Source organism: Zalophus californianus, chromosome 15 (assembly GCF_009762305.2).
Source record: "Zalophus californianus isolate mZalCal1 chromosome 15, mZalCal1.pri.v2, whole genome shotgun sequence".
NCBI lineage: Eukaryota > Metazoa > Chordata > Mammalia > Carnivora > Otariidae > Zalophus > Zalophus californianus.
In genome coordinates, this window is record NC_045609.1 from 3,209,758 (window position 1) to 3,235,297 (window position 25,540).

A 25,540-nucleotide genomic window follows, 5' to 3' on the forward strand; every position below is an offset into this window, starting at 1 on the left:
TTATATTCAGAAGCTGTATTTATCTCAGGTTTTCTTATAAGTGCAATACATGATCAATTTAGGAAGTTTTAAGAAATAAGAAAACACTAATAACAATGACAATCATAGTAATGATTATTTACAAGATTTTTATTGAAAGTTTTTACATAGGGGCACCTGCGTGGCTCAGTCAGTTAAACATCTACCTTTAGCTCAGGTCATGATCTCAGGGTCCTGGGATCGAGTCCTGCATCGGGCTCCCTGCTCAGTGGAGAGCCTGCTTCTCCCTCTCCCACTCCTTTGTGCTCTCTCTCGCTCTCTCTCTCAAATAAATAAACCTTTAATTAAAAAAAAGCTTTCACATAAATCCACTTAAAATAAGATCAGAATTGCAACAGCATGGATATACTTTCTGATGGCTGATTTCAAATCATCAGATTTTATAGTACAAACAATAGAATTCAAGGAACCTGTTGGGTCTGGAGTGGATTAACATGCATCGGGTGACTTGGAAGGGTCAGAAAACTAAGCTTGGATTCTACAGAGGCAGGATCAAGAAAGACAGAAACACCCATCTACGACGACCTGGAACCTCAGTAGTGGAATCCCCCCGGTGTAGCACCTGCGCCCGCACCTGCGCCCGCACCTGCAGCACCTGCGCCTCCCGCTGCTTTATCTCACACAGCCGCTCTGGAAGAAGCACACGCTTCTCACCTTGTGTGAATCTGAATTCCTGGTCTCAGGATCCTCTTTCTTCCGCGTGTCATGACAGTGGGGTCTCTTTGGCAGGTTACCAGGCGAAGCCTACCTGGGAATGAATCCAGGACGTGCCCATTCAAGCTCCACAGCATCTGGGGTACAAAATCCCGTGCTAGATAAACAGCTGGAGTGGGGTGGATTGATCTGCAGGACCTGCCGCTTCTGTAGAGTATACCCAAATCACAACAACTTGACACAACTGTATAATGTTTTACTATATCGTTTGCACTTTTAGCAGCAGTGTATACTTGTCTGATTATTTCTGTATCAGTCTAGTCCCCAGAGTAAAATTACCCTGTCAAAAGGCACGTTTCTTAAAAAACCTTGCCATTTTTTTCTTTCTTCTTAATAAACACTTTATAGCTCCACCCAAATCACCTAGTACTTTGTATTTCCTTACTTTTTAACCAACTCTGGCTATTATTCTTTTAATAATTTTTTTTTATAATTGGACAGAACAAAAATATCACTCCATTTTAATTAGGATTTGTTTTTATTATAAGCCCCATGGATGTAAATCTTTCTGCAATAGATTGTATGCTTTTCCATTATTTAGAGAGTTTGCATAAATTAAATCTTAGGAGGATGACTTAATGTTATTAGCATAAGTATTAATTAGTACTATGTGCCAGGAACCAGCACTGAAACTCCTTCAGCAGAACACACAGAAGAACATTATTTGCTCCGGACAATTTTGCTTTGAGAGTTCTTGTACATACTTTTAATGATTTTTACTCTCTCTGCCCTTATTCTCACATTGAAATTGAGCCTTCCTCTAGGCATGTCTCTTTTTTCTTACACATTCTCCAACTTTATTAGTATTCTTAATCCATTATGGATTAAGAAAATAAATTTTATTATAAGAGTATGGAAAAATAGGTTTGATTTTGAGTGAAGGTCCAGAGCTTTCTCTACGTATCAAGTTCTTGACCTTCAGTGTATACACATTTGGGATCTTGGGGACTATGTTCATTTCATTCTCTGGTTCTTGACTCTGTGATCACTGAAGTAAGAAAATAAAATTAAAAAAGACCTCTTGATGATAGGGATATTACCAAAGTTAATGGGGAAAAAAAAATCTAACAGTCCAACAAGTCTATCTCCATATTCAAGTAATCTAATTTGAAGAGAGATATAACACAATTCTTTTGATGTAACAGAAATTCTGGGAAGATTAATTTCTGCTATTTGTGGTATTGCCCTCTTATAGAAAATTGCTGTGTGTGTACCATTAGACATGCAAAGCTAGGAATACGGGGCCAAATGTGAAATAAGAAACCATGTCGCTTAGAAAGCAGTAAGGCGGAGAGTTATAACCAGAAAGCGTTCTTCAGACTCACTGTTGGCAAAATGTGTGATATGAGCAAACACAGAGAAATAAAATATGGAGTCCTGCCCTTGAGAAGGTCTCTTATATAGCAGCAGATCTTCAAAACCACAGGCGTCTACAGACAGGATTGTCGAAAAATGAACCTGTGAGTGGTAGGCTCTGCAGGACATAAAGCTCCCTTCATTGTATGTTGTACATGTTGATACCAAGCTGTCAAAATATCATCTCTAAATGCCAAGGGTGGTAAAATACTCATCTTCAATACTTTGTTATTTTCAGTCTTTGAGAACTCTAAGGAAAACTTCCAAGCCAAAAAAAAAGAAAAATAGTTTATCAACAATGTAATTTTACTCTTATGGCCCCATCTAAAATTATAGTCCTCCCTTCCTTTTCTTGAAGGAATTAATTGGAAATAAGCACAGGCATATTTCAACCTACGGCTACACTGCCTTCTGCCAAACTTGTCAACCAAAGTTTTCTCTCTTCCCAAGAAATGTCAGATCATATTACGACCCTGACTGTTTTTGATATCAATCTGCAAGGTCGATGATGCAGAAAGGGCTTATTTGCTAAATGAAAGAATATCGCTGTAAGAAGAGTCGACACATGGCGACATTCCCCCGACACTTGGTGTTCATTGTGACACAGTGGAGAGACCAGGGATTCCCGTGGAGCTTCTGGTTCTGTGTTCGGCATTCCTCTGGAATGACTTCTGGCTATCCGGCCCTCAGCATGTCGTGTTACTAGGGATTGTACCTCAGAAAGCACCTGAAAGCAAGCACAGGGAGCGCATGAAGAAGTAGGACATGGGCGTTTTTGTTATTTTTTAGGCTCTTCTCCCATAACTCTCAGCTCCAGCGTCTCACCATGCCACTCGCAGGCCTTCCTCTTGGATAATGGAACCTCAGATCCAGGTTTGTCCCTAGAATTTAGAAATGGGAAAATAAAGCAAAGGAAAAACATTTCTGACTTTCTTCTTACCTATGTATATTAAAATATGTGAATTTTCCAGGCCAGATGGTGCAATCAAATACTTTTCCCTGCTTCCTTTAACAAACCCCATGCTTCATATATAGAATAGTTATATTCTAGATGATGAAACAGAAAGTTCAATATTGGGGCGCCTGGGTGGCTATGTCGCTTAAGCAATGGATTCTTGATTTCGGCTCAGGTCATGACCCAGGGTCATGGGACCAAGCCCCACATCGGGCTCTGCACTCAGCGGGGGGGTCTGCTTGAGATTCTCTCTCTCTCCCTCTCCCTCTGCCTCCCCCTGCTCATGCTCTCTCTCCGTCTCTCTCAAATACATAAATCTTGAAAAAAGAAAAAAAAAGTTCAATATTGTCACACTCCTCTGGGGGTCCAGAAATATAAGTTCATATTCTTTCCCTTAAGTAGGAAATTTACCCCAACACAATGGATCTTGGAAATCTGGTAGATCAGATTTATGTTGAAGTATTCCTACACCTGGAACATATACATGAGGCTCCTAGACCTCACTGGTGCTGGCTGGCTCCCATGGCATTGACAGGCTTCCAGTAGCCTCAAAAAACTGGGGTTCTTAGATTGCCCTGGCACCTTCCACATCCTGGGGCACCATGCTTTCCATCAGCCCCTGCAAATCCAGCCACAAGGTTGGCACCCACAAACATCAGGCTGACTTATACAGACCCCAGTGCCAGGCAAGCCTCCATGGACCTAGAATTTGGACCCGCTCCTGGAGACCAGCCTGCCAGTGTAACCTAGCACCACACAGGTCCCCACTGAACCAACATCCAGGCTAACTCCCACAGACCAGGCTCTCGGCTCACCCTGGCACTAGGCTGGTCCCCATTGCCACAGCCCCCCAGCCAGCTTCCATGAAACCAGATTCCAAGTCCATCCTAATACTAGACTAGACCCTGTATACCCAGACGTTATGCCCTCACCAGTAGTAACTTGCACCTGGTTGGCCCCTGTAAACCCAGGCTTGTCCCCATATACCAATGCACCAGGCCTGCGGTGAAGGGCTTTGCCTGCCAAAGCCAGTCTGTAAAGACTAGAAGAGGTGCCTACTTCCTCAAATGCACAGACACCAATGCAAGGCCATAAGGGTCATGAATAATCAGGATATTCTAGTACTTTAATGTGGTGGTATGTTAATCACTTAACTCTGGTGTAAAGGTTAAAGGACAAAAGTATTGAAAATAACTATAGCTACAATAATTAGTTGTGGATACACAATATAAAGAGAGGTAAATTGTGACCCCCAAAATGAAAATTATGAGGTGTGGCAGTAAGAGTATAGAGTTATTGTATGCAATTAAAGATAGGTTGTTAACACCTTAAAATAGACTGCTATTATCTATGAAACGTTTTTTGTAAGCCCCATGGTAACTAAAAAGTAAAAACTTCCACTAGATCTACAAAAAGAGAGAGAGAAGAGAAGAGAATCAAAGATACCAAATGAAAATGACCAGTTCAAAGTAAAGAAAACAAAAGAGGAAGAAAGGAAAAAGGGTTCTGCAAAACAGCCAGAAAACAATAAAATGGGATTAGTAAGTCCATACCTATCAATAATTACTATAAAGAAAAATGGATTGAATTCTCCAATCAAAAGTCATACTGATCAAGTGGTTTAAAGAACAAGACCCATCTATATGCTGCCTGTAAGAGATCCACTTGAGCTTCAAGGATATATATAGACTCAAAGAAAGGGATGGAAAAGGATATTCCATGTAAATGGAGACCAAAGAGAGCACGTGTAGCTCTATTTTGTTTGATGTAACTTACATCAAACAAAATAGACTTTAGGTCAAAAACTGTAATAAGAGACAAAGGAGATCATTATATAATGAAGAAAGGGATAAATTCAATGAGAAATTATAACAATTATATGCACCCAATATCGGAGCACCTGAATTTATTAAGCAAATATAAAAAGATCTTAAGGAAGTGATAGACAACAATACAATAATAGGACTTTAATACTCCACTTTCAACAATGGAAGCATGGTCCAGACAGAATATCAACAAGGAAACATTGAACTACAACCACAGCTTACACTCAATGCGGCTAAGAGACACATACAGAATATCCCATCCACCAACAGCGGAACACACATTCTTCTCACATGGAACATTCACCAAGATAGGTCATATGTTAGGTCACAAAGGAAATGTAAGATTTAAATCATACCAAGTATTTGTTTTCTCACCACAGTGGTATAAAACTAGAAATCAATAATAGAAGGAAAACCGGAAAACTCACAAATGTGTGAAAATTAAACATACACCTGAACATCAATGAGTCAAAAAAGAAATCAAGAGATAATTTTCAATCTAAAATAAAGGAAAATGGGTACACAATATACCAGTATTTATCAGATACAGCAAAAGTCGTGCTAATAGGGAAGATTGTAGCAAACAATAAACAACAACAAACTGCTTACATTAAGAAAAAACAAAAATCACAAATAAACTAACTGTGCACTTCTAGGGACCAAAAGAGAACAAACTAAGCCTGAAATTAGCCAAAGGAAGGAAATAACAAAAATCAGAGCAGAAATAATATAGAGAACAGAAAAAATAGAAAAGGCCAATAAAATTAAGAACTGTTTTTTTGAAAGGTAAACAAACAGACAAACATTTTTTTTGTTTTTTTTAACTTACAAACATTTTGCTAGACTAAGAAAAAAGATTCAAGTAAAGAAAATCATAAATGAAAGAGTGTACATTACAACACTGCAGAAATATAAAGGTTCATGAGATTATTATGAACAATTACACACAAATGAACTGGATAACCTGGAAGAAATGGATAAATTCCTAGCAACATATAGCCTACTAAGACTGAATCATGAAGAAATAGAAATTTTGAACATACCAAAAATGAGTAAGGAGATTGAACCAGTAACCAAAACCTTCCAACAAAGGAAGCCCAGGACCAGAGAGTTTCACTGGTGAATTCTATAAAATATTTAAAGAAAAATTAATGCCAGTCTTTCTCAAACTCTTCCAGAAAATTAAAGAGGAGGGAACACTACCAAATTCATTTTATGAAGTCATCACTATACTGTTGCAAAGCTAGATATGGACACTACAAGAAATGGACACCATAGGCCAATATTCCTCATGAATATAGACACAAAAATTCTCAAGAAAATAGTAGCAAACTGAAAAGAACAGCACAGTAAAAGGACCCTATGCCATGATCAAGTGGGATTTGTTCCCAGGATGCAATATGTTTCAACATAAACAATCAATAAATGTTATGCACCACATTAATAAAATGAAAGGTAAAAATCGAATGATTATCTCAGTGGATGCTGAAAAAGCAATTAATAAATTTCAATATTCATGATAAAAAAATCTCAACAAATTGGGTATACAAGGAATGTATCTCAGTATAATAAAAGCCATATACAACAAGCACAGAGCTGACATCATGGTTAATAGTGAAAAAGTGAAAGCTTTTCCCCTAAAACTAGGTGCCCAGTCTCACCATTTTTATTCAGAATAGCACTCGAAATCCCAATCAGAGCAATTAGACAAGAACAAGAAATAAAAGACATTCAAATCATAAAGGTAGAATAAAAATTGTCTCTGTTTGCAGGTGATAAGATCTTATACAAGAAAAGCCTAAAGACTCCACCAAGAAACCTTTAGAACTAATAAATAAATTCAGTACATTTTAGGATGCAATATCAACATAACAAAATCAGTTGTGTTTCTATACACTAACAATGGACTATCTTAAAAAGACATAAAGGAAACAATCTCATTTACACTACCATCAAAAATGATAAAACACCTAAGAAAAAATTTAACTGAGGAAATGAAAGGCCTGCACACTAAAAATTATATTGGTGAAAGAAATTGAAGAAGATACAAGTAAGTGGAAAGCTATCCCATGTTCATAGATTAGAATAAATAATATTTAAATGTCCATACTCCCCAAAGTCATTTATATATTCAATGCAATCCCTATAAAAATTCCAAGAGCATTTTTCATAGAAATAGGAAAAAAAATCCTAAAATTTCTTTGGAAACACAAAAGACCCCAAATAGACAAAGCAATTCTGAGAAAGAAGAAAGCTGGAGGCACCATATTCCCTGATTTCTGTCTTTATTACAAAGCTATAGTAATCAAAACCATACGGTAGTGACATAAAAAAACAGATACTTAGACCAATGGTACGAATCAAGAGCCCAGGAATAAACCCACACAATTCCTATTTGACAACAGAGCTGAGAATACTGATGGAGAAAGGATATTTTTTTAATAGTTTTTAGAAAACAATATTCACTTGTAAAGAATAAAATTGGCTCCCCATCTTACACAACCCATAGAAATTAACTTGAAATGGATTAAAGACCTGAAACTGTAAAACTACTTACAAGAGAAAATAAGTAAAAGTTCTTGTCCTTGGTTTGGCGATGATTTCTTAGATATGACACCAAAAGTGCAAGCAAAAAAGCAAAAAAAAAAAAAAAAAAAAAAACCAAAACTATATCAAACTAAAAAGGAAACAGCAAAATGTAAGGTCAACCTATGGAATGGGAGAAAATATTTGCAAGCCATCTATCCAATAAGGGATTAATATCCAAAATATATAAGGAACTCACACAATCCAATGCCAAAAGAATAAGTAGATGGGCAGGGATAGACTTTTTTTTGGAAAGATGACATAGAGATGTCCAACAGGCACATGAAGACATGCTCAGCATCACTAATAATCAGGGAAATGCACATCAAAACCACAAGGAGATATCATTACCTCGCACCTGTTAGGATGAATATTATTAAAAAGACAAGAGATAACAAATGTTGGTGCAGATGTAGGGAAAGAAGCCCCTTGGGTATCATTGATGGGGATGTAATTTGGTACAATCGCTATGGAAAACTGTATGGAAGTTTCTCAAAATAATGAAAAAAGAACTTTCATATGATCTAGCCATCACATTCCGGGTATGTATCAGAAGGATATATTATCAAAGAGATATCTGCACTCCCATGTTCACTGCAGAATTGTTCACAAGAGTTAAGATGTGGAAATAACCTGTGTCCACTGACAGATGAATAGATGAAGAAATATTGGGGGATATTAGTATTATTTAACAGACTATTATACAGCCATAAAAAAGAAGGAAATCCTTCCTTTTGCAACAACATGATGGACTTTGAGGTCATTATGCTAAGTGAGATAAGACAGAGTAAGGGAAATACTGAATTTCCTCACTTCGATATGGAATCTAAATAAACCAAACTCATAGAAACAGAGTAGAATGTGGTTGCCAGGAGTTGGAGGGGGGCGGTGGACAAAATGAGAGATGTTGGTCAAAGGATGCAATCTTCCAGCCCTGAGGTTAGTAATTTCTGAGGCTCTAATGTACAACATTGTGACCATAAATAATAATTCTGTATTATATGCTGAAAGTTTTCAAGAGAGTGCAGCTTAAATGTTATTACCACACACGCACACACACACACACACGCACACACACAGGGGGAGATGATGCGAGGGTATGGAGGTGCTAACTAACCTTACCCTGACAATCATTTCACAACCTAGATGTGGATCAGATCACATTGTACACCTTAAAGTTATGCATGTTCTGTATCAATAATATCTCAAGAAAGCTGGGGAAAAAAGAAGAAAACAGATGTGATGCTCACGTGGATATACTGTTTAATGTTCTAAGTAATTAAATGCTTATAATTTTGTCTCTATGTTTGAATCCATAGTTTGCCTTTTTACTGGCAGCTTAGGTACTCATAATTGGCTTGTGGCAAAGAATTTGACTTAAATAAGCAAGCAGGCTGTAAATAAAGACATTCAGAATCTCTCCGTTTGAGAATGCTGTTTTAAGCAACAATGTTGGTGTGCAGCTTTAATCTTGTGACCTTGTTGAGTATCTTAGTAAGAATCATGATTGAGAATTTCTTCGGAGCTACCTCATTAAGAATAATTAGAAAATAAAATAAATTAGCTTTCAGAAGCAACATAGATATAAACTCTTTAACTGTTTTTCATGAAGTGTTTCTTGAATAATTTTCTTTTCCTCATTGACACAAGCCCTTATCCCTTCCTTTCTTCTTTATATTTCAATGATAAAACCTAAAGACAAATTGGATAATGTGATAAAACAAGCTACACGTCTTTCAGAATGATTTTAGAATAACAGAAAGATCTAGCAAAGAACTTTTAGAAGGGATACAGAATTTACATTATGTTATAGTATTAAAAGGAACTTTTTATTTTAGTTGTAAGCATTCCTCATATAATTTTATTTTATTTTTTTAAAGATTTATTTATTTATTTGAGAGAGCGAGAATGAGAGAGAAAGAGTACATGAGAGGGGGGAGGGTCAGAGGGAGAAGCAGGCTCTCTGCTCAACAGGGAGCCCGATGTGGGACTCGATCCCAGGACTCCGGGATCATGACCTGAGCCGAAGGCAGACACTTAACTGACTGAGCCACCCAGGCGCCCCCTCATATAATTTTAAAAAGGAATTCCTTTGCATGATTTACTATCACTATATATCCTTAACAGTCTGTAGACATATAATTAAATGTGCTGTCACTGTTCCAGTATGTTAAATGCACATTAAAATGCTAACACATCCCAAGTCTATTTTGATCTGCTAATAAAACATGGCTTTCTTGTGAAGGTTGAAAAGGGTAAGAAACTGCAATTTATGTAATTTAAAAATATGTAAAAGTCATTTTTTAAAATGTAGAGATATACAAATTTTGTATATAGTCATCTCATTTGGCTAAAGTAGAATTTACCTAGCAGTAACTTTTAAAGCACTTGTGTGTGCCAGGAACTATTCTATAACACAGCTTCTGTTTATAAATAATGCAACTGGGCTATAGAGAGTTTAAGTAACTTTCAAAGAGGCTAAAAGTTAGCAAATGGCAAAATGCAGCTAGTATTGAACCCAGACAGTCTGTATCCTAAGGTCATGTCCATAAGCACAACACTGGTTGCTGTTTCTCAGTGTCTCACATTACACTTGGACCAAGAATTACTCCATGCATCCCAAATTCTCCAAATGTAGTTATGGTTGCCTGTTGGAAGGTTACACAAGTAAGGAAAAACTGTCACCGTCAATGGAAGCCAATTGGAAAAATCCAAATGGCCTCTAACTTATGTAGTATGAATTATATGTAAGAAATTCACATTTGGGGGCACCTGGGTGGCTCAGTCGGTTAAGCTTCTGCCTTCAGCTCAGGTCTTGATCCCAGAGTCCTGGGATGGAGTCCCACATCGGGCTCCCTGCTCAGCAGGGAGTCTGATTATCTTTCTGCCCCTTCCCATCACCCTCCCCCACCACTCGCTCATGCTCCTGCACGCGCTTTCTCTTTCTCTCTCTGTCTCATGTACATGCGCAAAAATCAGTAAGTAAAATCTCAAAAAGAAAATTCACTTTTGGGTACAAAGACTAACATGTTTGACAATACATTTACATAAAATTATAAGATAATCAAGTATAATAATATTCCCAGTGAACAAAAATAACCTTAAAATATTTACTTGATCGTCTCATCAGACTTCTACTGACAATTTCTGCCCTGCCTTTTTTGTACAGCCCCTGACTTGTCTTTATTCTGATAATTTAGATCCTTTAACTTCTCAGTAAGAATGGGTTTCTCTCTCTCACCAAATGCCAGCCATGCACAAGCCTACTGCTGTTGATAGACTGATTACAGTGAAATGAAGTAATTTCAGAAGAAAACTGGCTGAGGGAGCCATGGTCTCTACCATAAATTGTCCTAATGAAAGCCGTAATGGAGAGCGATACTCATTAATGACTTCAGTCATTACCAGACCATGCTGTTGGAACATCTTAACCAAATTATATAATCCAATTAATAATGACACTAAGGCATCATAAAAGATTCCTTGCTTCCTCTGTGGTAAAATTTGAATCTCTAAATGGTAATGCTGACAGAGTAATCCTGAGAGCACATCCTATTCTTCGTTTGGAAACGACATACTCACTATGCCCTTGAGTTCACTCAGTTCACTTTGCTTTTTGTCAGTCAAGCCCAGGTCCACGCCTTGGCTGACTGTCATTTTAGACAATACAACTTACAGTATGGTCTCACTGATCTTATAAATCTCAGCGTCAAACTCCTTTTCTTTTGGATGAGGGAATCTTTCTGTCTTCAGATTTCACTCCTAAGTGTATCTACCAGGAAACGAATATTCCAAAGATCAACTGAAAAGATGAGAATAGACCCTCCGCTGATGCTTGTGACAAGCAATTGACAGTAAATATTTGTGCAACATGAGATTTAAAGAGAGCACAGAACCCCTTTGAATGAGAGGCCAGATTGCTTGGAACTAAGCAACTGAGTCAGTGTGTGTGTGTGTGTGTGTGTGTGTGTGTGTGTGTGTGTGTGTGTGCGTGTGTGCGTGTGTGTACGCATACAAATGCAAGCTTCTAAACCAGAGAGTTCAGATGACTTTGGATATTCAAACCGATACCACAGGAATGTTGAGAAGAATAGAGGTTTCAGGAAATCTGTAATTCATTCTTGACCTTTCTACTTGATCATTTGGACATCAGTACTTTTCAGGACTACAGTGGAACCAGTGGATGACTGTGAGCACCACTTTACCTTCTTAACTTAGAGTTCAAGCATCCTATTTGCCTCTGTTAAATTTAATCTAGGATAATGTATCTACACTGATATCTGGAATAAGAATTCTAGCATATTTCTGTCCATACAACCATCAGTGACATTTCATATGACTACTTTTATCCTTAATGAGAATGCACTTCATGATCACATACATCAATAAAATCAGCCCTCACTGAATATTTAGGGGAAACCAAAAGATTTCTCTATTGTCTTTTGATCAAAGGGAAAAAACAGGAATGAGTTTCCAAATATATTGGTTCTGAAATCATGATAACTGTAAGAATTAAAAGTGTATCTATTCTGCCTATACAATTTGCCAGGCACTATTCTAAGAAATTGCCGTAGATTATCTCATCTATCCTTGTTGTGATGTACTTACTATTATTCCTATTTATGTAAACTGAGGTACAAGAAGTTAATCATCTGTTCAATATTATGTTACTATTAAAGGCCACAGTTAGGATTTGAAATTGGGTTTTCTGACTCCAAAGCACATGTTCTTACTTCCGTACTATATTAGGAATCAATTGCTTTAACATCTGAAAACACTCCCAAGAGATTTGAAATGACTAATACTAAGCATTTAATGGGTTATTTCTTTTATCCATTTTCCATGAAGGAGGATAGTCCGTAGTACCACAAATATATTGAATGATTACAATATGTCAAATACTCTGCTGGGTGGTAGAATAATTCATTTATAATCATAGGCAGCTGGTAAGGAAATAGCTGGGTAAAACTTCCAAGGTGACACAAAAGTATTGGTGATTTTTGATATCATAAAATATTTGGTATCTGAGGTCTTTGAGCTTTATTTCTTCAAGTACTGTTTGACCAAGTCATGAAAGACCTTGGAACACATCTTGCTATAATTAGGATATTGGTGTAATCTTGCCCCATGATTGTTCTCAGTGCAGACAAACTGGATGGTTGGCATGTAAGATTCTAACAGAAGTTATAGTCAGTTGGAAACAAGTGAAATTCCTCCCCTCCCTTGTTTTTCCATTACCCTTTCTCTATTATTCTGACCTCTCCACGGTCTTCCATTACTACTCCCACAGCACCTCAAAGTCCTACAAAATTGGCCCATCACTTTCTTTACCTCAGTGGTAGATTTTCACAGGCAGGAGGAAAAGCCATTTTCCCCTCTCCCTCTCTAGGTTCTTGGCTGAGACCCCCTGTAATGATGAGTTCACAGGAGAAAAACAAAATTACTCACAATGATAGGAGACTCCAAGGCAGCCAGGCAGTTGAGGCTTCTATATATACCATCTTGGACTAAGCAAAGGGACAGGGATCTGGGGCTTCAAAGAGGAGGAAGACAATTCACAGGGTAATATGAAGAAAACGTGTTTGGTAAATAAATATTTGCCTTGACATGCAGACAAGTCTCTCCCATGAACAAGTTATCTCTGGTAATAAGTGTCTTGCTGGTACAGGCCTCCTTTCTAAATTCTCTTACACTGTTAAAAGGGAGATGAAAGGCTTCCTGACTCTGCTGGGTCTTGATTGCCTTCACCTCTGGACGCCCAAGTGGCATATTTTGGGCTAGTACCTCCTGCTCCCCTACTCCTCCCTACTGAGGCAGCATTAATGATCCTATCTTTAGACAGTTAATTTGTTGTTCATTCCTTCCCCATTACTTGTATATGAGAATGCTATTTCAAATATGAAAAGGGGAAAAATGATTAAGTTAAAGCAGTTTTTTTAAAAATTTTTGTAAATTTGGTTGAAGCCATAAATTCTTGCATTCAACAAATAATTACTGAGAATCAGTTATGTTCTAGAAAATTTGCCCTGCGTCCACAACCCTGAGGAATAGAAGATCTGGCAATGAAGAATCAGATATTCATAAACTGGCACTAGAAGGCAGAGTTATGAGGGTATATACCAGGGAACCTGAGGGTCGGAAATGGTTTCTTTGCAAAAGTAAGGCATACACCAAAATTTAAAGGATATGCATGTGAATGATGGCCTGAGAGTAAAGATTGGAAACAAGAAATACTGCAATATGGAAAGGTCTTGAGGTAGCTCAGGATGGAGAATAGAATGACTAAGGAAAAGCAACAAATCCATCTGGAATGTTGACAGCAAGTGAAGACACTGGCACAGGAGAGAAGGGGAGGCCACACCACACAGGTCCTGGTAGGCCATGCATGTTGGTTTTCATTCTAAAATGAGACTATGCAGAGGATTGTAGGTCATAAAAAAGTGTTTTAACCTAAAAGCAATGGCAAATCATGAAAAGGTAAGCCAGTTTTTACTTCTAAAAGATCACTTTGGATGAAGATAGCAAATTAAAGAGTCGGGCAAGATTGCCTGTAGGGAAAATAGTTAGCAAAACCTGTTGATTAGTCAGAGACTGGATCAGTGTGCTGACATTGGAAACTGAATGCAGTAGGTAGATATGAGAAGCTTTTTTCTGTAGGAATTAAAGTCAAGACTTGTTGATGGATTCAGTCCAGGCACATGAGGGAAATGGTTAGGCTCAAAGGTGACTGCCCGGTTTCTGGTTTATGCAGAAGTGTGCCATTCACTGATGTAACACATATTGGAAGGGACCAGCTTTGGGCACAGGGTAGCAATACATTTAAGGCACCTTTGAAACTGCAAGTGTAGGTATCACCCGGGCAGTAGGATGCAGACTCAGAGAGAGCTCTTTGGCAAATACAATATGGAAGTGACTGACATAGCCATAGCACCTGTAATATAAATATACACACAACAAACTAACAAACAAAAAACCCTGGGGCGCCTGGGTGGCTCAGTCGTTAAGCATCTGCCTTCGGCTCAGGTCATGATCCCGGGGTCCTGGGATCGAGCCCCGCTTCGGGCTCCCTGCTCCGCGGGGAGTCTGCTTCTCCCTCTCCCACTCCCCCTGCTTGTGTTCCCTCTCTCGCTGTGTCTCTCTCTGTCAAATAAGTAAACACTAAAAAACAAGTAAATAGGTTTTATTGAAATTTTAATGAAAACATATTGTTTGGCCTTAAAAGGACATTTTGAAAATAGGCTAAGGTGGAAATGGGGTTTTCCTGGCCGTTGTCAGGAAATGAGCGTGTTTAGACAATTTCAGAGTGTTGCCCTTCTGTGACCCATCTTTAGCATGCTCTAAGCTTCAGGCTACAATAAGAACAGCGTATGACAGATTTAGTGGCTTTGAAACCAGAATTTTATGTATTTTTCTAATACTTCTTTTTGGGTTTTAAATCCAACCTGTTGCATGAGATTATTTAAAAATATATGACTTAGGGGCGCCTGGGTGGCTCAGTTGGTTAAGCGACTGCCTTCGGCTCAGGTCATGATCCTGGAGTCCCGGGATCGGGTCCCGCATCGGGCTCCCTGCTCGGCAGGGAGTCTGCTTCTCCCTCTGACCCTAACCCCTGTCGTGTGCTCTCTCTCATTCTCTCTCTCTCAAATAAATAAATAAAATCTTTAAAAAAGAAAAAAAAGAAAAGAAAAATATATGGCTTATTGTCAGCTTGATGACAAATTTGCCGAAATATATCACACTGAGCATTCAGGCATTTGTATTCATAGCCTGCACTTTACAATAAATTGGTTATGGGAAGCAAGTAGGGGCCTAAGAGGTTAGAAATTTGAGGCATGAAAAACAGTGAATTTGTGATTTAGCCAGGACAGTCAAGGATGAAATTAAATAGATTAGGGAAGTCCATATCCAAGGTACAAGTGTCATCAGCTAACCTGTCTTTCATGTGCTGGACAAATTATCCTGGGGCCATAGAGAACAAGATCGCCCAGCCCCCAGATTGCTTTCTAGTCTTCATTTTGATGTCCATTTGGATATTTCGCATACACAATATATCCCTGGCTATTCCATCCAAAATTACTTCCTTTTCAAGACAATTCTGAATATACTTCATTATTGAAAATATTTTTGTGCATTTCAAAACTAATTAATCATGCTTTCATGAATGCATCATTCCAAAACAAACATTTTAGCTGTTGTGAGCAATGCTATTAATAGGTTATTTTTTAATACCTGATTAATCTCTCTTCATTAACTTTGTGAGTCCTTAAAAAAATTAAATCACTTTTGGTTTGATCTCAAATAACTAAAGTATTTCTTAGATGTGAGACTATCTTACTGGGGTGGGGGGAATGTGGAGCCTGTGGAAGAGGAAAGTTTAGGGAAAGTCTCCTAATGCAGACTGAGCGGGAGGAACCGTGGTTGAGCCTCTAAGCTGGTGAAGACCTGCTGAGAACAGAGCCTTCCGGCAGTTCTCCTGGAGGAGGTTCAAATGGGACATTGTCCCTGGGTGGATTGTGGTTCAGAAAAAAATCAACACACGTTCTTTTAGGACCATCTCTTAAGAATTGGTTACTAAGGTGGAATGTGATCAATATGATGGTTACTAATGTTACTAAGATGAATATGATGGAGAGCTGGTCTAAAGGAGTTCTTGTAAGGAAGACACACTCATCTTTACTGTGGTGTAATGTATCCGATGGGACATCTTGAGCACTGGAGGAACACAGAGAAGAGGCACTGAATCTGGACTAACAACAAGGAGGATTTTCTGGAAGAGGTGATGCTTTGCCAGGTTTTTTAAAAAGAGAAATAGAAGTCAAGCCAGAGGAGGAGGAAGGGCATTTGAGCAGAGGAGACACAGCCGACATGAATTGGTTCGGATGTGGCTAGAGAATGGACCGAGTTGGAGGGGTAAGGGGGTTAGTTAGGGCTGGGAGGTGGGGAGTCACACATGGCTTATCTGGGTAGAGAAAGCATATCCATACATTTAATGATATACAGCTGGTGAAGGAATACTCTTGAAAAGTAACTACACTCTAAAAGACAAAGGGAAGAGATGTTTGGTAACCTGAGAACTGCTTCTGGTAAGAACTGGTCATGTTTCGTTTATTCTCTTCTGCACAAATGGCCCCTGCTTCCTTGCATATCCCCTTCCCACTCTGCACATGCATTGTCTCTTTTTGATTTTAATCATTTATGTTGTCAGTGAACTGATTAAGGCGTTGCCTCCACATGGACCACATTGCACTACACCTGTGTGGTTGTTTATGCATCTTTTTCTCGCTGGTCTGTAACCTGTTTCACCTGAGACCCATTCCCACCACGTTCAGCGCAGAGTAATTCATCCACAAATTTGCCTGAACGAGTGAGTAATATTCAAATGCATAGCAGAATACAAAACTAGATGAAAAAACATGAGACCATGAAGTAAAAGACAAATTCCGAGTGGGGATGTGGGCAAGTTTTCATGAAATAGGAGAAATCACATTCTACCAAAAGGAGCAGAGCTTTGCTGGGCGGAAGAGAGGCAGAAATGAATTCAGGTATAACAGAACTTCCCTGAACATACAAAGTATGTCCCAGCAAGAGTCAGGGGTCTGATATGGCTGAAGGGCACAGTGCTTAATTGTAAATAAACCGTGTTGAGACCTGACGTCTTTTGAAACATTGTCCTAAACCAATTAGGTTTGAAAAGCTTTAAATGGTATCCTAAGAAAGTTTTTACTCCAAAGGAAACAAGTAAGCTTTTGTGCTGGAAATGGTGCATGAAAGTAATTCTCATGGGATGAATTGAGGAGCACAGGGTGATAACAAAGCTTCTGGGAGGTGGTGAGGAAATCAGTGCAAGAGTAGTGGTGACAGGTAGTGTATATACCAGGGCTGGAGGAAGGAGGAAGAGCATAACGAGTATGAGATATTGAAGATCTAAAAATGTTGTGACTTGGAATTCCTTGAATACTGACAAGGAAGCAAAGAAAAACACTGGCGATCTCTGAGATTTTCAGCTTCGTATGAGAGAGCATGTACCTTACAGTATAGAATTGTGCCTGCTGAAGTCTTGGTTATTCATGTCCGTGTCCATAATAAATAGAATTCGAATGAATGAACAAATGAATGCATGAGTAAATAACCTCGGAATCTTCCAAATAACACACATACGCAGATGGCTTAAGCAAACCTGGTTTATGCTGCAGGCACAGGAGTATGCCACGGACCTGTAACTGCCCAACACAGCCCCATCAGGCTCATGGGGTACCTCCTCCGAGAGCACTTTAAGTCTCACGAGCGTACATGTGACATCTCACGGGCAAAGCCCTCACATATTAATTATTATGGATATTTTAGCTCATTGTGCTATTTATATGTTCATTATCATGAGACTCTTGACAAGGCATTAGCAGTGTTCGAAATAACAAATTAGTCATCTCTACTGGTGGACAGGCACTATCCTTAAGGTTCGTCCAACGGATAATAGACTGTTCGTAAGTAATTGGTATTTACCTTTTCACAGGAAACATATAAATGTACTTTGTAGTATTTTCAAGCCAACCCATGATAAAGTTTGGAGATGCTAATGCCACATATTATCAAGTTACTGTGTTAATATTACATTAGGATTGGAAAATCTGTTAGAGGGATTTTATGTATTTCTTTTCCACAAGTCATTATGTAATGTGTCTGTTGTTATATAGTGCTATTTATATCTTTCAATCCACACTAAATATATACATATATTCTTTCTTCCTTTCTTTCTTCCATTTTTCTGATCTGCTTCCATTGATGACTCTATACTTTTGACTCCAGACTGGCAATATGAGGGTAAGATGACAAAAATAAAAATGCCAAACAACCTCATGAACATTGCTTGTCTGTCTTTGTTTTATTCTCTTTAGAACATTATTAAAATTCTATTCACTCCCTTTAATTAGCCCCTTTATCACAATTAAAGTCCAATTATGTTTGTTTCTGTTTTGAAGCTTTAATTACAATTTATCCTTGTTAATCATTCCTTTATGTTATTTCATTGGGTTAAATTACCATCCCATTATCTCTGTCCTGAAGGACTTCTGCTCTCCAGTGGTCTCTGCTGGTGTTTTCTCAGTAAGATTTGAGTAGTTCTGTGGTGTACAAAGTGATTGTGTTATGATGTTATAGGGAATCCATGTAGTTCTCATGAAAATTTTTTAAGCTAAAATATTATTAAAAATAATGATGCATATCGATTTGATTGTAGGATTTTTCTTTTTTAAATACCAATACATACCTCAATGAATTTCATACCAGACTGAGTGCCCTACGGTTGTTCCATCTTATCTTTGGTTGTTTTCTCTCTTTAGATTGCAAACTAGCTAGGGGAGGACCACCAGCCACCATAGTTGCTATCGATGAAGAGAGTCGGAATGGTGAGTGAGCTTCAAATTTTAAAAATGACTTCTCTGAGAGGGACTTCTCCTTTCAACCCTAGATTTGTTACACGTGGAAGTACTAAATGAAAGCTGCAGCCCAAATCTACAAACAGCACTCCCTTAATTTCTTCCCTGTATGGGTTTAAATTAGGCCATATGCTGGAAATGCTTTACTTGGATAAGATATGAGAAACTTCTCTGTGACTAGAAAGGTTGTTCATTCTTGATCATAAAGGAGTATTTTACTCAGGGTCAGTCCAAGAGTGCATCCAGATAGGGCTGGGATTTTTCTTCGGCAATAGGTAGAGTTGACTATCATGCATACAAACACCTGGTCACCTAAGTAAGATACATTGTGTTCCTCCAAAAGAAGTGGACCACAAGGTAAGGCTTCCACCACCGCTTACACTGGCTGAAGTCTGGTAAGGTTCAAGCTCCATAGCCCACTAGACATGGCGATTTATGAATGGTTAATAGGAAAACTGAAGATTCTTGGGAATAGAGAACCTGACCAAAGGTTCTGAGAGCAGAGGAAGAAGCTTGAGTGTTGGTTCAGGTTGTCTGCCATAATGAACAACTAATACCGAATCCATATTACATTCTTCAGGAAGCACTTTTCCTTATCAAAACCAAAAATAAATAGAATTGGTGCTTTGTTCTACAACTCTCTCCGAGCCTCTTTTAACTTCAATGTGTGAGTCTTTACCGATTTTTCTCCTCTTTTAGGGCTGCAGTAAAATGATATCTCTTGAGTCTTGGTTTCTGTTTCAAACTACTCTTATGTGTGTGAGTGTGCTCTGAGGCTTGGTTTGTCTACTAATTCCATACTGGACCTTCAGTTGGGCTTCCATTGGGCTTGTTTTAGTTCTGCTTTCTGTCTGTTTGAAAAAGTCTGTCTTCCAGATTTATATATACATATATATATGGGACTTATTAGAGAATGATCTTTTTTTTCCTAGAATTTAGCCCACATATATTTTGAAGCCTTCTCTGACATATGTAATACCTTCATTGTGCCATGTTAGAAACATTCCTTTACCCCTTTGAAGAGTTGGTGTAATTTTTTTCTTTTTGCATATCCTTTGGAGTCAGCTTAAAATGTCCATAACATTGCTGGCCTCTGTTTAAACAAAATAAATTATCTATACTAAATTTTAACAACATTTAAAAAAAAATCAGAAAAAACTTGGGTGTTCTCATTATTTTTATAAAAGCCAGTCTGTACTGAGCACAAAAGCATATAAAGTTGATGAGTTATTATAATGTTTTTGAATAAATTGGAAGTAAATCTTATGTGTCTACAGAAAATGAAAAAAATATGGAAAATTTTTTCACACATATGGAAAATGATGGTTTATTTATCATTCACTATTTTTCAAATACAAATCTACAATATTTCAAAAACAGATCTACAAGGAAAACAATTTGTCTTTTTAACCAGAGACCAAAAAGGAAAAAAAAGTGATAGAAGGCCACTCTCTATTTTAGTTTCTTTAATGTTCACTGATTAACTTGAATATATAAGCTGAGTTGAACTAAAACACTTAGTTTTATTAAATGATTTTGTTTTAACATGTAATTCTATACAGGGCTTATTTTGCCAAATATCCCCAGTAATGATAATATTTTACCTCCTTATTACGACTAAATCCCATTCTCCAAAGGACCAGGAGCTCTGCAGAGATAATGCCGTAGAGTGCTGTATCGTGCATGTGATAAACCGTCAATATTTGTGTTGTAGAAAAAGTGACACGACACAGTGTAGTAACGTTGTGTTCTTTAATTGGCATATTTTATAGAAACTGCCAACTCCTCAGAATCCTGCCAAAGTCATTTGAGTATCATCACAGGGAATATAAATACTTGTCTAGAGACTAAATGTTTGCAATTTTATTTTACATTAAATTTCCAAAAATATGATCAAGTGAACCTCTGCCAGAGATTATAATATAGTGTGCAGTCATCCTTGTCTTGAAAGTCTGAAGGAAGCAATGCATGAGAATGTGTTTCATATTTTTCTTCAGGCAATCTAGGAAACTTCCAGTAAGACAGTTAATTCTGACCCTGCTCTTAAACTCTCTTAAATTCTCTTTTTCTGAATCTTTTAATTGGTTGTAATAAAACATGTGCGTATTTGATTTTACCAGTATAATACACATCATTTTTAAAGGTTCTGGGACTTCTTAAAAGAAAGGCAGGGGAGCACCTGGGTGGCTCTATCGGTTAGGTGTCTGACTTTTGGGTTCGGCTCAGGTCATGATCTCAGAGCGATGAGATGGAGCCCCACATCGGGCTCCCTGCTCAGCATGGAGTCTGTTTGACATTCTCTCCATCACCGTCTCCCTCTGCCCCTCCACACTGCTTGTGCTCTCTCTTTTTCAAATAAAATAAATAAGTAAAATCTTTAAAAGAATAAGGCAGAGCAAATCCTTTATTAAGCCAAAATAGTGAGTTTATTTTGTGTCAACTTACCTTTGGTTTACTTTATTGATGTCTACAGGTAAATAAGATCTATTGCTAAATATGTCCTCCACTGAAGTACAGTTTTTAATAGCTCAGATTTGAAAAAGAAAATCTGTACTTTATTTTCTTATGTAAGTCATTGAGGTACATTTATACAACGTCCATTATTTGTCACGTGCATCTGCATCATTCATAATTTTTAGACTCTGGGGGATGGGAATATTTCCTCTTTGTGAATATGTACACTAAATTCATTTGCACAAATACATATGTTTGAGAGAATTAAAACTGTAATGGGAGGAGATCCATGAACTTCTTAGTAACTCTGGACTCTGTTAGATTCTTCCCCTCTTTGATCATTATTCTCAACAGCATACTAATAACAGATTCTTTATCTCACCACGATCTGAACCAGGAGTTTATTTTCATCAGAACTATAAGAAAACCAAGCTCAGGAGTTTTAAGGACGCAGAGTCAACATAAACATAGATATACACTGGCTCCTGACAACCATCAGAAAGCTCTCAGGTTGGTACGTAGAGCACGTTTAGTGCGCAGTCACGTTTAGAGAGGAGAATATGCATACAGAGAAAAGGACCTGGACATATTTTCTTGTTCAATAAAATGAGAATATCTAAAAATTCCTTCTGGAAAGCTTATGTCCACACAAAAGCCCACATACACATGGGTGTTTATAGCAGCTTTATCTCTAATTTCTAAAACTTGGAAATGACCTAGATGTACTTCAGTAAGTGAATGGACAAACTGTGGTATATCCAGACAAATTCAGGGTAAAAAACAAAGAGCTGTCAAACCATGAAAGACATGGAGGAATCCTTTTATAAAAATTAATTAATTTATATTTTAATGGCAGTATAATTAACATGCAATGTTACATTAGTTTCAGGTGGACAATATACTGATTTATCTATTCTATACACTACTCAGGGTTCATCAAAATGAGTGTACTCTTAATCCCCATCACCTGTTTAACCTGCACCCACCCCCTGCCCCTGCCCCCTCTGCTAACCACCAGTGTGTTCTCTGTAACTAAGAGTGGTTTCTTTGTCTCTTTTTTGTTTCCTAAATTCCACATGAATGAAATCATATAGTATTTGTCTTTCTCGGACTGATTTATTTCACTTAGCATATATCCTCTAGATCCATCCATGTTATTGCAAATGGCAAGATTTCATTTTTTTATGGCTGAGTAATATCCCATTGTATATATATGCCCCATCTTCTTTATGCATTCATCTATCAAGGCACACTTGAGTTACTTCCATATTTTGGCTATGGTAAATAATGCTGCAATAAACATAGAGGTGCATTTATCTTTTTGAATTAATGTTTTGGTATTCTTTGGACAGATAATCAGTAGTGAAATTACTGGATCATACAGTATATCTGTTTTTAACATTGTGAGGACTCTCCATATTTTCTACAGTGGCTGCGCCAGTTTGCATTCCCACCAACAGTGTATGAGGGTTCCTTTTTCTCCACATCCTCACTAACACCGGTTGTTTCTTGTGTTTATTTATTTATTTATTTTTTATTTTAGCCATTCTGACTGGATATAAGATGATATTTCATTGTGGTTTTGATTTGCATTTGTCTGATGATGAATGATGTTGAGCATCTTTTCATGTGTCTGTGAACCACCTGTATGTCTTCTTTGGGTAAATATCTGTTCTAGTCTTCTGCCCATTTTTTAATTGGATTTTTAAATATTTTGGTTGCTAACCCTTTACTGGATAAATCATTTTCACATACCTTCTCCCATTCAGTAGGTTGTCTTTTTTTTGTTTTGTTGTTTCCTTCACTGTGCAGAAGCTTTTCATTTTGATGTATTCCCAATACTTTATTTTTGCTTTTAGTTCCCTTGCCTTAGGAGACATATGTTGCCACATCAGATGTCAGAGAAATTATTGCCTGTGTTCTTTCCTACGATTTTTATGGTTTCAGGTCTCATATTTAGGTCTTTAATCCATTTTGATTTTATTTTTGGGTATGGTGTAAGAAAGTGGTCTAGTTCCATTTTTTTGCATGTCACTCTTTAGTTTTCCCAACACCCTTTGCTGAAGACACTTTTTCCCAATGCATATCCTTGCCTCCTTGGTTGAAGATTAATTGACCATATAATCATGGGTTTATTTCTGGGCTCTCTGTTCTATTCTCTTGATTTATATATGTATTTTTGTGCCTATACCTTACTGTTTTGATTACTATAAATTTGTAGTTTGTCTTGAAATCTGGGATTGTAATACCTCTAGTTTTGTTATTTTTCAGGATTGTGTTGGCTATTTGGGGTCTTTTGTGGTATCATACAGATTTTAGAATTATTTGCTCTAGTTCTGTGAAAAATACTAGGTATTTTGATAGGGATTGCATTAAATCTATAGATTGCTTTGAGTAGTATAGACATTTTAACAACATTTGTTCTCCCAATCCATGAACATGGAATATCTTTCCATTTGTTTGTGTCATTTCCAATTTCTTTCATCAGTGTTTTACAGTTTTCAGAGTACAGGTCTTTTACCTCCTTGGATAAGTTTATTCCTAGATATTTTATTATTTTTGATGCAATTGTAAATGGGATTGTTTTCTTAATTTCCCTTTCTACTACTTGATTGTTAAGGTATAGAAATATAATGGATTTCTCTATATTGATTTGGCATCCATGACCTTAATGAATTCATTTATCAGTTCTAGTATTTTGGTGGAGCTGTTACTGTTTTCTATACATAGTGTCATGCCATCTGCAAATAGTGGAAGTTTTACTTCTTCCTTATCAATTTGGATGCCTTTTATTTCTTTTAGTTGTCTGGCTGCTGTGGCTAGAACTTCTAACACTGTGTTGAATAAAAGTGGTGAGAGTTGACATCCTTGTCTTGTTCCTGATCTTCCAGGGCAAGGTCTCATTTTTCACCATTGAGTATGATGTTACTGTGGGTTTTTTATATGGCCTTTATTATTTTAAGGTGTGTTTCCTCTAAACCTACTTTGTTCCCTCTAAACTTGATGTTGAGTACAACATCATAAATAAATGTTGTATTTTGTGCAATGTTTTTTCTGCATCTATTGATATGATCATGTGGTTCTTATCCTTTTTCTGGTTGATAAGGTGTATCACAGTGATTAATTTGCAAAGATTGAACCACCCTTGCAACGGTGGAATAAATCTCACTTGATCAGGGTGAACATTTGTGGTTTTGTTTTGTTTTATTACAGTATATTAATTGTCAGGTTTGGTTTGCTAATATACGTTGTGAGGGGTTTGCCTTTATGTTCACCAGAGGTATTGGCCAGTAATTCTCTCTCTCCCTCTCTCTTTTTTTTTTTTTTTTTGTAGTGTCTTTTTCTGGTTTTGGTATCAGGGTTACGCTGGCTTCATACAATGAATTTGGAAGCTCTCCTTCCTCTTCTAATTTTGGAATAGTTTGAGAACAGGTATTAACTCTTCTTTAAGTGTTTGGCAAGAATTCATCTGTGAAGCCATCTGGTCCTGGACTTTTGTTCATGAGGGTTTTTGGATTACTACTTCAGTTCTCTCTCTCTCTCTCTCTCTCTCTCTCTCTCTCTCTCTCTCTCTCTCTCTCTCTCTCTCTCTTTCTCCCCCTTTAATATGAATCAGGCTAAAGGTTAAACAATTTTGTTAATCTTTTCAAAGAACCAGTCCTGGTTTCACGGATCTGTTTTATTGTTGTGTTTTTTTTTTTTTTTTTTGGTTAAGTTTCTATTTTGTTTATTTTTTGCTTTAATCTTTATTATTTCCTTCTTCTACTGGTATTGGATTTTGTTTGTTCTTTTTTAAGCTCCTTTATGTGTAAGGTTAGGTTGTTTATTTGAGATTTATCTTGCTTTTTGAGGTAGGACTCTATTGTTATAAATTTCCCTCTTAGAACAGCTTTGCTGCATCCCAAAGATTTCAGACCATTGTATTTCCATTTTCCTTTGTCTCCATGTATTTTTTTAATTTTCTCTTTGGTTTTTCAGTTGACCCATTCATTGTTAAGTAGCATATTATTTAATCTCCATGTATTTGTGTTCTTTCTAGATTTTTTTCTTTTAGTTGATTTCTAGTTTCATAGTGCTGTGGTCAGAAAAGATGCATAATATGACTTCAGTCTCTTTTAATTTGTTGAGACTTGTTTGTGGCCTAACGTGATCTATTCTGGAGAATGTTCCATGTACAC

The 25,540-nt window shown here is 37.4% G+C and overlaps 1 protein-coding gene across 1 annotated transcript in view; it reads left to right on the top strand.

Annotated features, from left to right (window-relative positions):
- The window catches only part of PCDH15 (protocadherin related 15), a 1,343,394-nt gene that overhangs the window by 630,078 nt on the left and 687,776 nt on the right, over nucleotides 1-25,540 (top strand). Inside the window, exons 4-5 of the mRNA XM_035724230.1 lie at nucleotides 18,280-18,294; nucleotides 18,813-18,878. Coding sequence (XP_035580123.1) covers nucleotides 18,280-18,294; nucleotides 18,813-18,878 — 81 coding nt within the window. The remainder of the gene's footprint in view (nucleotides 1-18,279; nucleotides 18,295-18,812; nucleotides 18,879-25,540) is intronic.